General features: G+C 38.0%; 1 protein-coding gene across 1 annotated transcript in view; it reads right to left on the bottom strand.

The window, feature by feature from the left end:
• The window catches only part of PDE4D (phosphodiesterase 4D), a 347,631-nt gene extending 334,056 nt beyond the window's left edge, over nucleotides 1-13,575 (bottom strand). The window contains exon 1 of the mRNA XM_058044061.1: nucleotides 13,211-13,575. Within this exon, the coding sequence (XP_057900044.1) occupies nucleotides 13,211-13,575 (365 nt within the window). The remainder of the gene's footprint in view (nucleotides 1-13,210) is intronic.
• Nucleotides 13,576-13,994: the final 419 nt, after the last annotated feature.

Genomic DNA, 13,994 nt, shown 5'->3' with positions numbered 1-13,994 from the left:
TCTGGGGCACAAGTGCTGTGAGGAGCAGCTGAGGGAGCTGAGGGTGTTTGTCCTGGAGAAAAGGAGGCTCAGGAGAGATCTGTCACCCTCTACAGCTGCCTGAAAGGAGGCTGTGGCCGGGCGGGGGTTGGGCTCTTCTCCTGGGTAGCAAGTGAGAGGACAAGAGGAAATGGTTTGGATATTGGTAGATAATTGTCCACCAAAAGAGTTGTCTCACATTGTAACAGGCTGCCCAGGGAAGTGACTGAGTCACCATCTCTAGAGATTTTTAAAAGACATGTAGATGTGGCCCTTGCGCACACAGTTTAGTGGTGGACTTGGCAGTGCTGGATTAGTAGCTGGACTCAACAATCTTAAGGGCCTTTTGCAATATAAACAAATCTATGATAAAAATGCAACACTAAAAATTCTTTGGACTTAATCCAGTTCCTTTCAAATCCACCAAAACAGCATAATCACTGCAGCAGATTTTATTAATGTGGATTTTAGGAATTACTGAAAAAGGAGTTATTTTAACTACAGTTTTCAGAAACACTTTTTAAAGTTTAGAACAGTGTTATAGAAATGAAATTATATTCTTTAAGGTGCATAAAATTAAACTTAGGGCAAACCAAATTTAGTAATATTTAAATAACAAAAAGAGACACTAAGGATGTTGAGAAAGATATAATCACAAGTGAAATTAAAGCTGAAAGATCCAGCTGGAATATTAAGTATTTTGAAAGTAACTTATTTTTTAATCTCGGATAACATCCTTAATGTTAATACAATTCATGTCATAAACTAAATTAGCTATGTAAGTCCTAGAACAATTTCTTAGAAGCAAAGAAATGGGCATACGATCAATATACAATCGGTTAATCATCATTATCACCATAATAAAAGATAAGAAAGCAGAATTCAACATTTCCAAACTATTCAATATCGGTCAGTGTTTCATATGTTTTAATTTCTGCTCAAAACATGCAATTTTACATGTATATCATGGTAAGAACTTTGAAAACAGAGCATTAATAGTACCTTAGTCTGTTTTTAAGCATATTTTTTCCTGCTGAGGCATACATATTCACAAACATATTTGATTTTCTTACAGAGTTTTCACATATGGGGTGGGTGTTGATCAGCTGCACATATATCCTTTCTTACAGGCAAGAAACTACAGAAGTGGAGATCAGATACTGAAGGACTTACACCTGTTGTGTCAAACTCTTTGCACTTATGAAACCAGCAAAAAGCACAGGATGTCCTGGCATCTTTACTTATTTTTCTATTGAAAAGGGGGTGTTCTACTCTAGAAGCTGCCACTCACTTTAAACATATTTTTTGCAAACAAGCTATTCCAGGGGCTTTTAAATAATTGCTTGCTAAGTTTGTAATACATTCAACTCTCAGAACATGAAGTTCACATTGAGATATTCGTAATTAATTTTCATTGATTATTTTAATTTAAAATTGTGGAATTTTTTTCCATCTACAAAAAATAATCTTTTTTTTCTGAGCAGCAAATTAGGGTAGAACTGGAGAATCAAAAATCTGTAAATAAATTTAAATAAAATAATAAATTAAATAAAAATTCACACTTCAGTATCTTTGAGCTGGAGTAAGAATGGAGGTAAATTGCTACTACAATTCTTACTTGACACTCTGCATTTAAAACATGTGCTGAATCCATCATATCAATTGCTAATGACTGTAAAACCTGCTGTCACAGAGCAGCATCCTGAAAAAGCATTCAGTTTCTTACCTGAATAAAACTATACAGCTAAAAAACGCTAGAACCATTTGAATTTTATCTTGGATAACTCTCTTTTGATTCTCCTTTTTTATTTGGTGAGAAGAGCACACAAGTGATGATGGCTTTGCAATGTTAAGGCTCATATTAAACCAAAAGTCTTTTAGTTCTAACAGAAACATTTTTTCTTAGAAATAAGCTTGTAAAGACAGTAATGCTCTGGGACCTCTTGGTCTTACCACCTCCCTGTTGACAAGTCTAAAGGGACAAAGTTTACTGAAATTTGCATTTCAATTAGCTTATTACACATAGCTCTTGGAAGGGGAAGTAGTCGTGGAAGCAGAAGTATTTGTTTTTCACTATCTGGCATGCAGTAAAAATGCATTACCTTAAACTTAATGCAATGTATATAAAGCAAGAATATAAGTGACTAAGTTATGTAATTGGAAATAAATTTACATCTACTTAAGTGTAATTTTTCAGCTAATATCCAATTTATGTATCCATACAAATTTTTGAATATCCTATATTTTGAGGACAGAAAATGCACGCATGTTTCAATCTGCTAATTTGTCCAATTTTCTGTATCAGTTTAATTTCCTAGCTCTTTCAGTTTTGTTACCATCATCTCAAACTAAGTTTTTTTCCTCTGACCTGTGTTTCAAATTACACATCACGTTTCCTTACTCTTATTAAGGGCAGCTATAAATTTAACAAAAGGTAGGTTCTTTAAATTTAGATAGAAACAACTATTTTAATTTGCATTATGGGCACCAAGGTTTTCTAAAACAATACAAAAAAAATTTGCCATATCTGATAATTTTCTTCTTCCTTGATCTAGTCATTAATTTTTCAACCACACTTACTCTCATTAAAAGTTAAATAGGTCTAAAAAGATTTAATGTTCATTCTGGACAAGTGAATAGAGAACTTTTACAGTTGAAATGTTGCTGATATAATTTTGCTTCTGACAGTGATCCATGTAAGGACTAGTTAGTTGTTTCCATTCATTGGATTATGCTATATTGCTACATTATTAAATAGACATAATAATTTCATTATTAATAATTTAATTATTTTCTTTATATTTCACCCCAAGAAAAGAGGCACTTCAATTTACTCCCTTAGATTGTTTCCTTTGAGCATGCATTTCTCAATTAAAAAAACCCAACCAAAAGCAATATTTTAGTTTTATACTACCCTGCACTTATATTACACTAACACTTCTACTACTACTATAGCATCAGTGTTTGCCTGTTATTTCAATAGGACTATCAAGTTCCAAGCTTTTCTTTGAGAGGTTTATAGACTACTAAATGGTGCATCAAAGTTTTAGCAATCTAATAGGGCTTCCTACAGACCCTATACTACATGTTACTTGATGTAAATAAAGCTGTTTTGATTATAGGCATTTTTCATGTTTCACAAGCTCAAAGTACTCGATATCTGTTTGGGGATTTGCAAGAACACAGCTGGTAGAAACTGCATACCTTCAGCATTAGGTAGCAGTTTTATTAAAGAGCATTTCAGATTACTGTGCATTAAAAACCATTTATGATAGACTACTTCCATGCTGTTGGAAAAAAAAATCAGTCATCAAACTAGGATAAATATATGAGCCATACCTTGCATAAAAAAATCTGAATAGGCCTCTGTTTCAGGCACATCCAGCACAGAGCTAAAGGTTTGAAGCAGTTTTGGACATGTTACATAATGAAAGGAAAGGTATGGGTTAAAAATAGGAAGGATGTAGAAGAAAGGAACTACCAGATTAAACCACCAAAAATGGGGGGAGGGATGGAGAGGTGGGGAATGAAAGAGAGAGAAAGAGAGAGACAGGGGGAGAGAAAATAGAGAGAGAAAGGGAGAGAGACAGAGAGAAAGAAGAGAAAGCAAGAGAAAGCAAGAAAGCAAGCAAGAAAGAAAATATCTGCAACAGGTACAGCTGATTCTGCTATGAGCTCTCTTCCAGCTATAAAATCTCTCATCTTTAGGATTCTGAGCCAATAAATAGATGATATTTTTTGGCATCCAGTATTAGAATTTCTATATAAAAGGTCTGCTATGCCCTTAACAATAAGTTACTTTGAATATTGTACAGCCTTTCCAAAAGAAAAATACAATGCTAAGGCAAAATCTTCCTTAAATCTAATAGTGTTCAGGAGATCAACACGGGAACCTAGCTCCTGATGACACGTAACATTTCTGGCAGTATAAGGTGGGAGGAAAACTACTTTGCTCAGAACAATCTCCTGCCATACATCTAAACTGCTCTGTTGGCTACACTAGGAAAATTTATATTTTCCAGCTGAACACACTAACAGTTATTGTTAACAACTGTTAGTTTTAGTCATGAAGCACGACTGCAAATTTATTTATTTCCTAAGGAAAGACAACAAATCACTACAGAGGTAGACTGACAAGCCAGTGAGAACACTGGCCAAAAAATGGTGAGACTTGCCAGACAATTTTAGTGAAGATTTAGTGGTAGGCTCTGTTTCCTCCTATCAATTTCTATCCAATATCTTTGTTTCTTAGTGTCCTCAGAGTGCTACTAGTTGTTAATGTTATCCATTTCTTTAGCATTTTTTTAAATCACACTAAAGGAAATGAGAAATTCAGGTAAGCACCTGAGTAATTTGTGCTTTATGCTATTAAGTATTCCTTACTCGCTGATGAAAATAATATAGATCTTTTTAATGTAATTCTTGTAATGTTAAATATCCCAGAGACAATTTTCTGCTCACATATGGGAAACCATGTGTATATAAACAATGTAAATATATAAAATACCTATTTCAACTGTGAACTGGTTTTATTCTCAGCCAAGCACAGATTATGCCTAAAAATTCCTAGAACACTCCTGCCTAAAACTTCCTAGAACATTCTTGCATAGAGAAATTGACTTGTTGATAATCTAAGGTTTGTAAGTAGAAAGAGGGAAATTATATGAGCATCAGTTCCTGGAGCACATATATACATCCAGCCACCCTTTATCCTGTCATTGGATAGGACATTACTAATGTTTTATATTATGTTCTCTCAGGTGTTTGAGAGAGACAGAGAGAGAGAGACAAGAGCACCCACAAGTGCATCCACAAAAAAGGACCTCAAATCTGTGGTATTTTTTATTCGACATTATAACAGTGAGTAAAACTGTTCAACAGAATGTTTATCCTTTCTCCATATACTTTCTCACTAGTAGCATGTCTTTTCACTTCTACAAAAATTCTGTTTCTTGAGAACCTAACTTTGCCTTGCAGTACTTGATGCTATTTAATTTCCTAAGTGGAGAGAAAAAAATAAATTAAAAAAACAGAGGAAGTTTATGAGTTTAACCTAAAATTATGAGTGTAGAGGTAATAATTGAAAACAAAGACAAACAACTAATTACCTTTCCAAAACACAGGAAAGGTTATTTGAATAGCAGCTGCTCTGACTCTCATTACTTTTTATGATCATCTGATGTAAACAAGCACAAACGTGACTACATGTCAAAATATGGGTCTGAAAAACTGTAGTGATAACTGAGTGATGATCATCCAATGGTTTCTCAGTTCCAGAATCAGACATGAGATTTTCACCCCTCTGTTATAACATATCCTAGAGTGGAAAATAAACCTTTGCCTCATGAGCTCTGTATTTAACAAAAACTTATTATTAACTGAACCCCTCCAAATTTACAGAGTTGGACTTAATTCTCTGTGACTGAATGTGTTTCAGTTGTCTTTGTGTGTGTGTTCAAATATACATCCAAATAATTCTTGGATGTTTTGAGGTTTTTATTACTCCCCTCATATATGACCAACCACTCATTTTACACTACTACTTTTTCATGTTAATAATGCTCTAAGACTTTGGTCCAGGAGGAACAACTAAACCAAGCTAAGCTCTTATCACATATATTTTGAATTTTCTAGTGACTTTCAAGTCCTCAAATGTAGTAGATTTTTGTACTTTTTTCCCCCTCTAGACTTCTCTTGTGAGATAAGCTTATAAGAAGTTTTCTACACTGCACAGTCAAGAACAATTTCTTCCCAGGGAGGCCAAATTTTGAAACATCTTTTGGAAGAGCTTATAATGGCAATGGCAAAAAGAAAAAAGTAATTGGGGTTTCAAAATCCAGTTTGCAATCTCCAATTTTCATGGCATTGTGTCATGAAAACCGAAACCTTAGAATGGCATAACTGAAACCTCAGAATACTGGAGGTAACAGAAAGTCAAGCTCAGCAGTCAGAGCATAGGATCAAGTACTGGACCAGAGATTTTTGAATGAGGTTTGGTTTTCATTGTTTTAAATTCTGGAATTAGAAGGATGGATGGATGGCCCAGAGAAAAGCATTCCCATCATGCTTACTTTTCCTGTCAGAAGCTGTACAGGCCTTAGATCACCTGGGCCAAGGCAGGAGGAACAAGAGTGGAAATATTCATAACATCTCTGAAAGATATTAAAGTCCTCAACAAACTATTTGATTGGAAATCACAGTGTTATTTTCCTGTCTTTATTTCTCCTGAGTATTCTTGAAGCTGAACTCTCTCCATGAAACCAGAGAGAAGTGATGTTACAGATCCCAGACAAGGAGAGAGTGAGGGGATAGTCTATGCAAATTAATCTACCAAAGGAATCAGTCATTCCTCTCGCTGTGCATGTAATAAATGGCATTGAAAACAACACTAAGAACACTACATTTCCCAGTAGACCTGTGAAATTGCTATTACACATTTGTGAGACTGCACCGAGGGAACTATGCTGCCTCCCTGATCAGAGAATGGATTCAAAGAAGATGGAGTGAGTCTCTTGGAAGTGCACAGTGATATCATGTGAAGTCAGAGCACTGCACATTCTGACTAGATAGTGGAAACGCATTTTTCCATGGAGTAGTCAAATCCTGAAGCAGTTTGTCCAGAGAGACTGTAGAACCTCCTTTCCTGGGAGTGTTCCTGAACTGAACACTGCACTGGGCAATATGTTCTCAATAGACCTTCTTTGAGCAATGGCTGGACCAAGTGACTTACAGAGGTCCTTTCCAACAAAAATCATTCCATGATTGTATAGTGCTATATATCCATAATTTCTCTTTGGCCCATTCATATTTGTTTGCATGTGCTAAGTCAACTGAGCAGGTGGATTTGTCTTATTTATCATCAGAGTGCGGTTATTTTTCTTTACTGGAAGATACTTTTACTAAAAGAGACTTTGCAACTTTGGCACAAATACTGTCATGTAACACTGTAATACAGACCTATTTAAAATAACTGAAAGTAGCCAGGCACATATGTGCAATGGCAGCCACACTACTAAGCTAAAGGGTTAGTTTGACAACTCCACAGAGGGCACATTAAGACATTAGGAACACACAGGAGATAGGAGAGATACCTCTGAAAAGAATCTGGAGAATGAAAAATATGGGACATGTCCTAGCTACTAACTGCTGTTAGTAATTGCTATTAGTAGACAGCTATTGCCTCCATTCTGTAATCCTTGCTATATGTAACTTAGGGCCTTCAAGGCCCATCAAGGAAGAGATGCAGGTAACAGGATCAAAATAAACATTAACAGAATTTAAAATCTTATCTGCACATTTTCATTCCTATTATCAAATGTTATCGTCACCTTGTCACCTTTAAATATGCAGTCTAAACACACAATACTATATCTAATTTCTAATTACTGAATCTAGTTTCTTCAGATTACCAGAAGAGCTTTGGATTTGATCCTGAAATGGTGGCAGAACTACCCTATTATCAAAAACAATCGTCATGTTCTAAGAAATAACCTGTATTCTTGTTCATGAAAATAAACTCAAAGCTCATCTCGTCTAGATCTGCTGAATACCTTATACTGATAATGGGGAAGGAACATTGACATTCTTCACATTGGCAAGGACCAACCTACTTTCAGATCACCCTGTCAACTGACACAGAGTGATGTTTGTCCAACACTCTTTTTCATTAATCCTTCGCCTTCCAGTAGCAAGAAATTAATTCTTGGAACTTGTCCATCAAGACAAACTATTTAGCAGCCAAATCGTACTGCCTTGCTTTCCTGTATGTCCCCAGCTTCCGCTCACACTCATAGTTTTAACATGAATCTCACAGGTTCCCCTCCTAGCTCCAAAGTCTTCTCTAAAGGAAGACTAAAATGCAGTTTGAATTACTTAACTCTGTTTAAGATGACTTTAAAAGAAATCTACTAAGGTTCTTTTAGTGTTTTACACAAAAGTTCCATCTAAATTACTCTTCAGCTGCGCACCTGCTGTCTCCACATGTTTACAACATCAGCTGAGCACCACTGACCTGACACCAAGAGCTTGTGTGTCCAATCGACATCTTCACTAATACTCAAATAATATTGCTATATTAAGGCCTATTTAAAATATATGAATATATTAAACAGTTATGTTAATAATTTTAGTAGAACTTCATATAGCCACATCTTTTTTAAAGAGTGTTTAAATCTTGATTATTCTCTGTTTGATTATGAAGAAATTGTCCTGTTAGATTATCAGGTGTATACTTATTAAATTAAGAAATCTGAACCATTCATTCTCAGCAACATTCATATTAAAATATATTTGAATATGTGAATTTTAAAAGCTCATATTTTTACAAGTTCCAGCAGCATTAAAATTAATGTTACTCATATAGTTCAGGTCACACAACTCTAACAATCAGAAAATGTAAGCCTTTCAAAACATGAAAACAACACCCTTAATAGTCACTTATTTAAAATATTGACAACATGAGATTCTTATTTCATTAATCTCTACAGACAATTAAAATGAACAGTAATCCAACAATGTTTACTAAGATGTAAAATTTTTTTGTGTCTCTGAAGTAGGAATACCATATGCCAATTATCTTAACATCTTGGGTGCTAGTACTATGCAGTAGTAAACAAAGCAATAATACACTGCCAAACACGTAAACAACAAAATTCTAAGTTAGAAACTGCTGCTAAATTCTGAGAGTGTTATTTATGGGCCTGTAAGTTGGAAAACACTCTTCTTCCTTTTTCTTTGTCTGTGTGGAAGAAGCTAAGACATAATAGATGAAGAGGAGCTTTCCAAACCAAGCAGGAGGAAGGAATGGGGCCTAGGATGGAAAGAGGTGCGCATTTTATTGGAGAACCAAACAAATTTGCAAAGTAGCTGTTCTTTTTATAGCTCCATATGTAGCTACAAAGTCCAAGAGTTAATCTATCTAAATTATTAGAGTGGTGTACAATAGCCCAGACTTCAGAAAGTTAAGACACTAATGCATAAACTTCACTTCTTCTCCTAATAGAGAATAAAGCCCCTAGGCAACTGAAATATTATGCTGCATTCAGTTTTGAGAGTTATTCTGGTTTATTAGCTATTATTGGGTGGTATAAGGACAAGATTGACACTTCAAGAAAAATAATCGTACTGTAGAACAATCTTCATATGTAAGCAATGAAGTAATGAATGCTACTTGGTCAGACCGGGTCCCATACTTGAAGAAAGAGAGCTAGTAGATTTGTTTGACAGCAACTAATTTTAATGAAAGTAGTTTTTTAAACTTTTTTTCACTTATGAAATTAGTTTTTTAAACAGACAGCAATAGGGAACAAACACAAGGATTACTGGATTGTAAAACCTAGTGTTGCCTCACCATTGCGTGGATGTTTATGTTTAAACACCGATGAAAAGTTGTTTTTGTGAAATTCTAGGCCAAAACAACACTGGAGATAAAATTTACAGAGGACATATTGTAAAATAATAATTGCCTGGGAAACCTGACAAAAAGAAATTAGGAGACTAAGATTTATTTTAAGCATACAACATCCTGGGAAATTCCACGACTAGTGGAATTAGGACTGATGATATTTGTTCTACAATTTTTTCAGTCTGAAATTTCATTAGTGAAAAATAGAACATAGAAAATGATATGGCAAGATGATTTGATTGACATATGACTAATGGCCTTTAAAAATGCCAGGGTGGGATTTTCTTTAAACAACTAGCCTGTGTATATAGATCACACAACAGTGCTAATCATGCATGAAGAGGTACCTGAAATTTATGAAGATAACAACAGTAGCTTAAGTTATTACACAAAGTATTTTGTGTTATTGACTAGAAAATTATTTGAGTTGAAGTATTTATTTCTCAGTTCCATGACTACTGTTTATTGTTACATAGTTCTTTTTGTTCTGTGATCTAAAAATTCACTTTAGCATGAATCTGTAATTATCCTGTTTCTGTTTTTCTTTTACATAAGAAAAAATATTGTCAGAGAGAGACTAAATGACTGGCACAAGAACACACAGTAAACAACTGGCAAAAATGGTGATCACAGATAATCACAGTCGTCTTCTATGACTATCCTGGTTTTTGTGCAGCTCTTGTGTATATGAATTCAAAACACCTTCTAATTTAAAAATGCACTAATAATCTTGCCTTTTATGCAAAATACATTAGTCGATGGTCCTGACATATCCTTCTGTATAATGATATGCTGCTGTATTCCTTGAGGGAGCTACAGCACTGTTCCAAATAACAGTTGAGTGCAAAGTTAGTGATGGTTATGAAGAGACAGAGAAAGCATTGGAGTGATTATAAGCAGTGTTAGTATCACAAACTACAAGTACATAGCGTTTTTCAACTAATACAGTTTAGAATCTTTGCTAGCTGATTTTGCCTTTTAAATGTTAGTTCTCTTCAATTTGAATAGTAAAGATGTACTAGTCAGTTCTAACTCAAATAGTAACATATGTAATTTCTCCTTCTCATTTCTTTTGAAAAATACAACTGTTACATATTTTTAAGTTCTCTACTAAACTTAAAAGAGAAAATACTTCAAAGTTGTATATTTGGTTTATTAAGTGTCCTTTATGGTTTTCATTGAGGTTTTCAGAAATGCGATATGTGTAGAGTGAAACAAAATAAATTCAGGAAAAACAATTACACAGATGTAATTTTTTGACATTTGAGACATCAGGGTATTATACTACCCCTATCTTTTGATGCATCTTCTATACTTTTATATGCAATTTTCCCCAGTTCTAGACAGTTTTACCCATCATATTTAGGGAAATTTGAAGCCTTCTCAAATACAAGCTTGTCTCCTTACACCACAATAAATCCAGAGGAAAGGAATCCATTGGAGGAATGTTCTTTTGAAAACAGTTTAAATAGGGGAGAAGTATAAAAATGTCTAAATACAAAAAGGGAACTGCAATACCTCTAAAAGGACAGGTGTCTTTCATAAAAATATTGGAGATTTTTGCAAGTCACCGCTTTTACAAGAATAAGAAGATGTATAAATAGAAGATATTTTTCTTTGCTTTTTATGCAAAAAAAGGGGGGGAGGGGAAGTAGCAATTGACAGAAACCTTGAAATTAAAGTCCTGGAAAGACCACCCTTTTTTGGATATTTCTTGATTATATTTGTAAAGCAATTCGTTACCATTCACTTTGCGTTTACATACTATAGTTGTTTTCTTCATTCAAGATGTTTTACTGCGAGACTTTATCCTAAGAAAGTAATTTGATGGTGAATTATATTGAACTTCTTCACTCTTCTTTGCTTTACTACTTCCAAAAGGGAAGCACATCTGAAGCATTTTTACTAATCCCATAAAATTAAAATAAAATTCAGTGACGTCAGTTAAGCAGCATGTCTTGTCAAAACAACATTTTTATGCTAATAGAATAGAAATAGAATGAAGATTTAAAAAACAAAAATACTTTTCATATTGAAGTCTTAATTCCCATTTAAACAGGTGTCATATGAATTGTAATTTAAAATGGCCCTGAAATCCTAATAGAAGAAATAGTATGTGTACTCTCCCTTTCCACCTTGACTTAGTACCCCCTCAATTACTAATCACTTATGGAAAAATGCTGAATATATTCAAGCCAACAATTATGATATATAAAAATTAAGCTTTTTTGCCATTACAAACAGCAAGTCTTAAAGGTCGAAAATACTAGACCCCTAGAGGGTTTTTTATATAAAAGAAACAGGAATGTATTGAAAAAAGCTTTAAATTGACCATTTGTTAATTTTTGAATCTTATTATTTTTTCTTTCCAATCTTACATGGTGAAAAATTTAACATCATTAACTTCAGACAAGAATGAGTTCACAGAAGGGATACAAATGTGCAGCAACAGAATGGCTGTGTGGAAACCAAAGATATTAAAAGACATATTTAAAGATTACTTATTTGAAAATATAGTTCTAGTTTACAATTGCTGGATCTCTTTATTTCTTAATTATATATGAAGTTGACATGAAGTTACTGTTAGGCAGAAACAGAGCTAACACTGCCAGAGTATACTCAAGTATGTCTTTTTCAGATTTATGGTCAAGGCTCCATAATAAAGAATGCGGTGTGCACCACAGAAACACACAAAGCAATCTTCACTGAGAAAGGATTCTATTATTTATTCATCAAGCATATCACGCTATAAAAATCTGATTATCCAGGAAATCAAAAATCTACAGAGTCCCTCAGTATCAAGTATTGTCTCTCTGCCCACCATTCTCTCCATAAATCCTTTATTCACAATGTCTGCTTAAAATTCAAGCGCAAGCGTGTGTCTCTCTACTAAAAGGAAGTGGTTCCAGCTACTAAATTTGAAGTCCGAATAATAAATTGATTCTTCAGATTCAACATCTTTCTGATTTTGACAAAGAATTTGATTTTAAAACAGATGCCTGTTACAGCCATCAAGGGTAAAAGAGGCATTGGTAAGCTACACAGTGAAAAATAAATCCACAGCTCATTTAAAGCGGAACAATAGACTAGTAGATGACGGAGTCCTCCCTCTGGCTAAGAAACCATTAGCCTATTTTCTCAACTAAGCCCATTCAAACTAACAGGACCCTAACCCTGGATTTGCCAGACTGTCTCCCACCCCCCAGAACTCTCATTATTTTAACTTTGTGAAAACATCACACGAATCGCGTCCTTCCCGCTCGGCAGCAGCGCTGAAGGTTCCCGGGGAGCGCGGGCAGCTCGAGCGAGGAGGGGCAGCCGGGGAGGCAGCGGAGCGGCGCCGGGCGCAGGGAAGCGCGGCCCCGCTGCCCGCCCCGCTCACGGCTCCGTGCCGGCACAGACGCCGTCCCGCTCCCACCCACGTGTTTCGTGGCCGCTTTTCCACCCACAGACAGGCGTGTACGGGACGACGCGGCGCCGCCCGTGCCCCGGTCACGCCCGCTTCAGGCGAGCCCTGACCGGGGGTTCCTTGCAGCGTCCCAGCCCGGGGTCCGGGTCCCCAGCACGGCTGCGCACCCCGAGCCCACCCCCCTTTCGGAGCCTCCGCAACCGCAGGGTGCCCGTTCCTTATCCTTGCCGCCGGGGGAAGGGAGGCCGGTCGGACGGGGGTCCCGCGGTGCCCACCCCTCAGCGGCCGCCGCTGAATCCCGTCCCCGCGGCCGGGAGCGGCGTTCCTCCGCCGCACCCCCCACACGCGCGGCCGGAGCGCTGGGCCAAGCCCTCTCTTACCGTCTGAGTCCCTGGAAGGAGGAGGGCCAGGACATCCGCGATTTTTTCAAGCCGGGCCGGTGGCCGGTCTCCACGGCGTAGGAGGCGCGGTCCATGGCTTGACAGTAGAGGTACCGCTCCGTGTCGGAGTAGCCACGGTGCCTGACGCGAGCCCCGGCCAGGCAGCGGCCCCGCGACACGGGAGACGGCGGCTGCTGCCCGGAGTGCTGCTGGTGCTGGAGGAACTGGTGCTGTCGCAGCTGCGGTGGGTAGTGCTGATCTTGCCGCCACAGATGCTTCGGGGCTTTGAGACCCCCGCTACCGTCGTTGCCCCCGTCGCTGTCGCTGGGCATCGCGGACAAGCCGCTGCTGCTCTCCGCCTCCATGCTGCCGGCGGTCGGGCCGCGCCGGGCGGGCGGGCAGGGGCGGCGGCTGCCGCCTTCCTGCGGGCAGCGGCGAGGAAACTGTGCTGAAAAGTTGGACAGCTCCTGCCGCGCCACCCCTCGCCCGACTGTGGGAGCGACTGGGGCAGCCGCGCCGCCGGGTCTTGACTGCTCCGCGGGAGGGGAGGCGGAGAGAGGGGGAGGAGGAGGAGGAGGAGAGGAGGGGCTGGCATCCCGCTCGGAAATATTTAAAGCCAGGCTGGAGCCCGGGCGACGGAGAGCAAACCCGACAGGGGGAGTGGTCGGGGGCAGAGAGCGCTGGGATGCGGGAGAATGCGCGACGAGGATGCCGATAGGGCGCGGGGGTGGGCATGGGACCGGGAGTGAATGCGGAGGGGGTCAGTGCCGCTGGTGCTGCAGCC

The sequence above is a fragment of the Melospiza georgiana genome, chromosome Z (assembly GCF_028018845.1).
Source record: "Melospiza georgiana isolate bMelGeo1 chromosome Z, bMelGeo1.pri, whole genome shotgun sequence".
Taxonomy (NCBI): domain Eukaryota; kingdom Metazoa; phylum Chordata; class Aves; order Passeriformes; family Passerellidae; genus Melospiza; species Melospiza georgiana.
The sequence above is the reverse complement of the archived record's forward strand: the minus strand, read 5'-3'. Positions and strand labels throughout refer to the sequence as shown.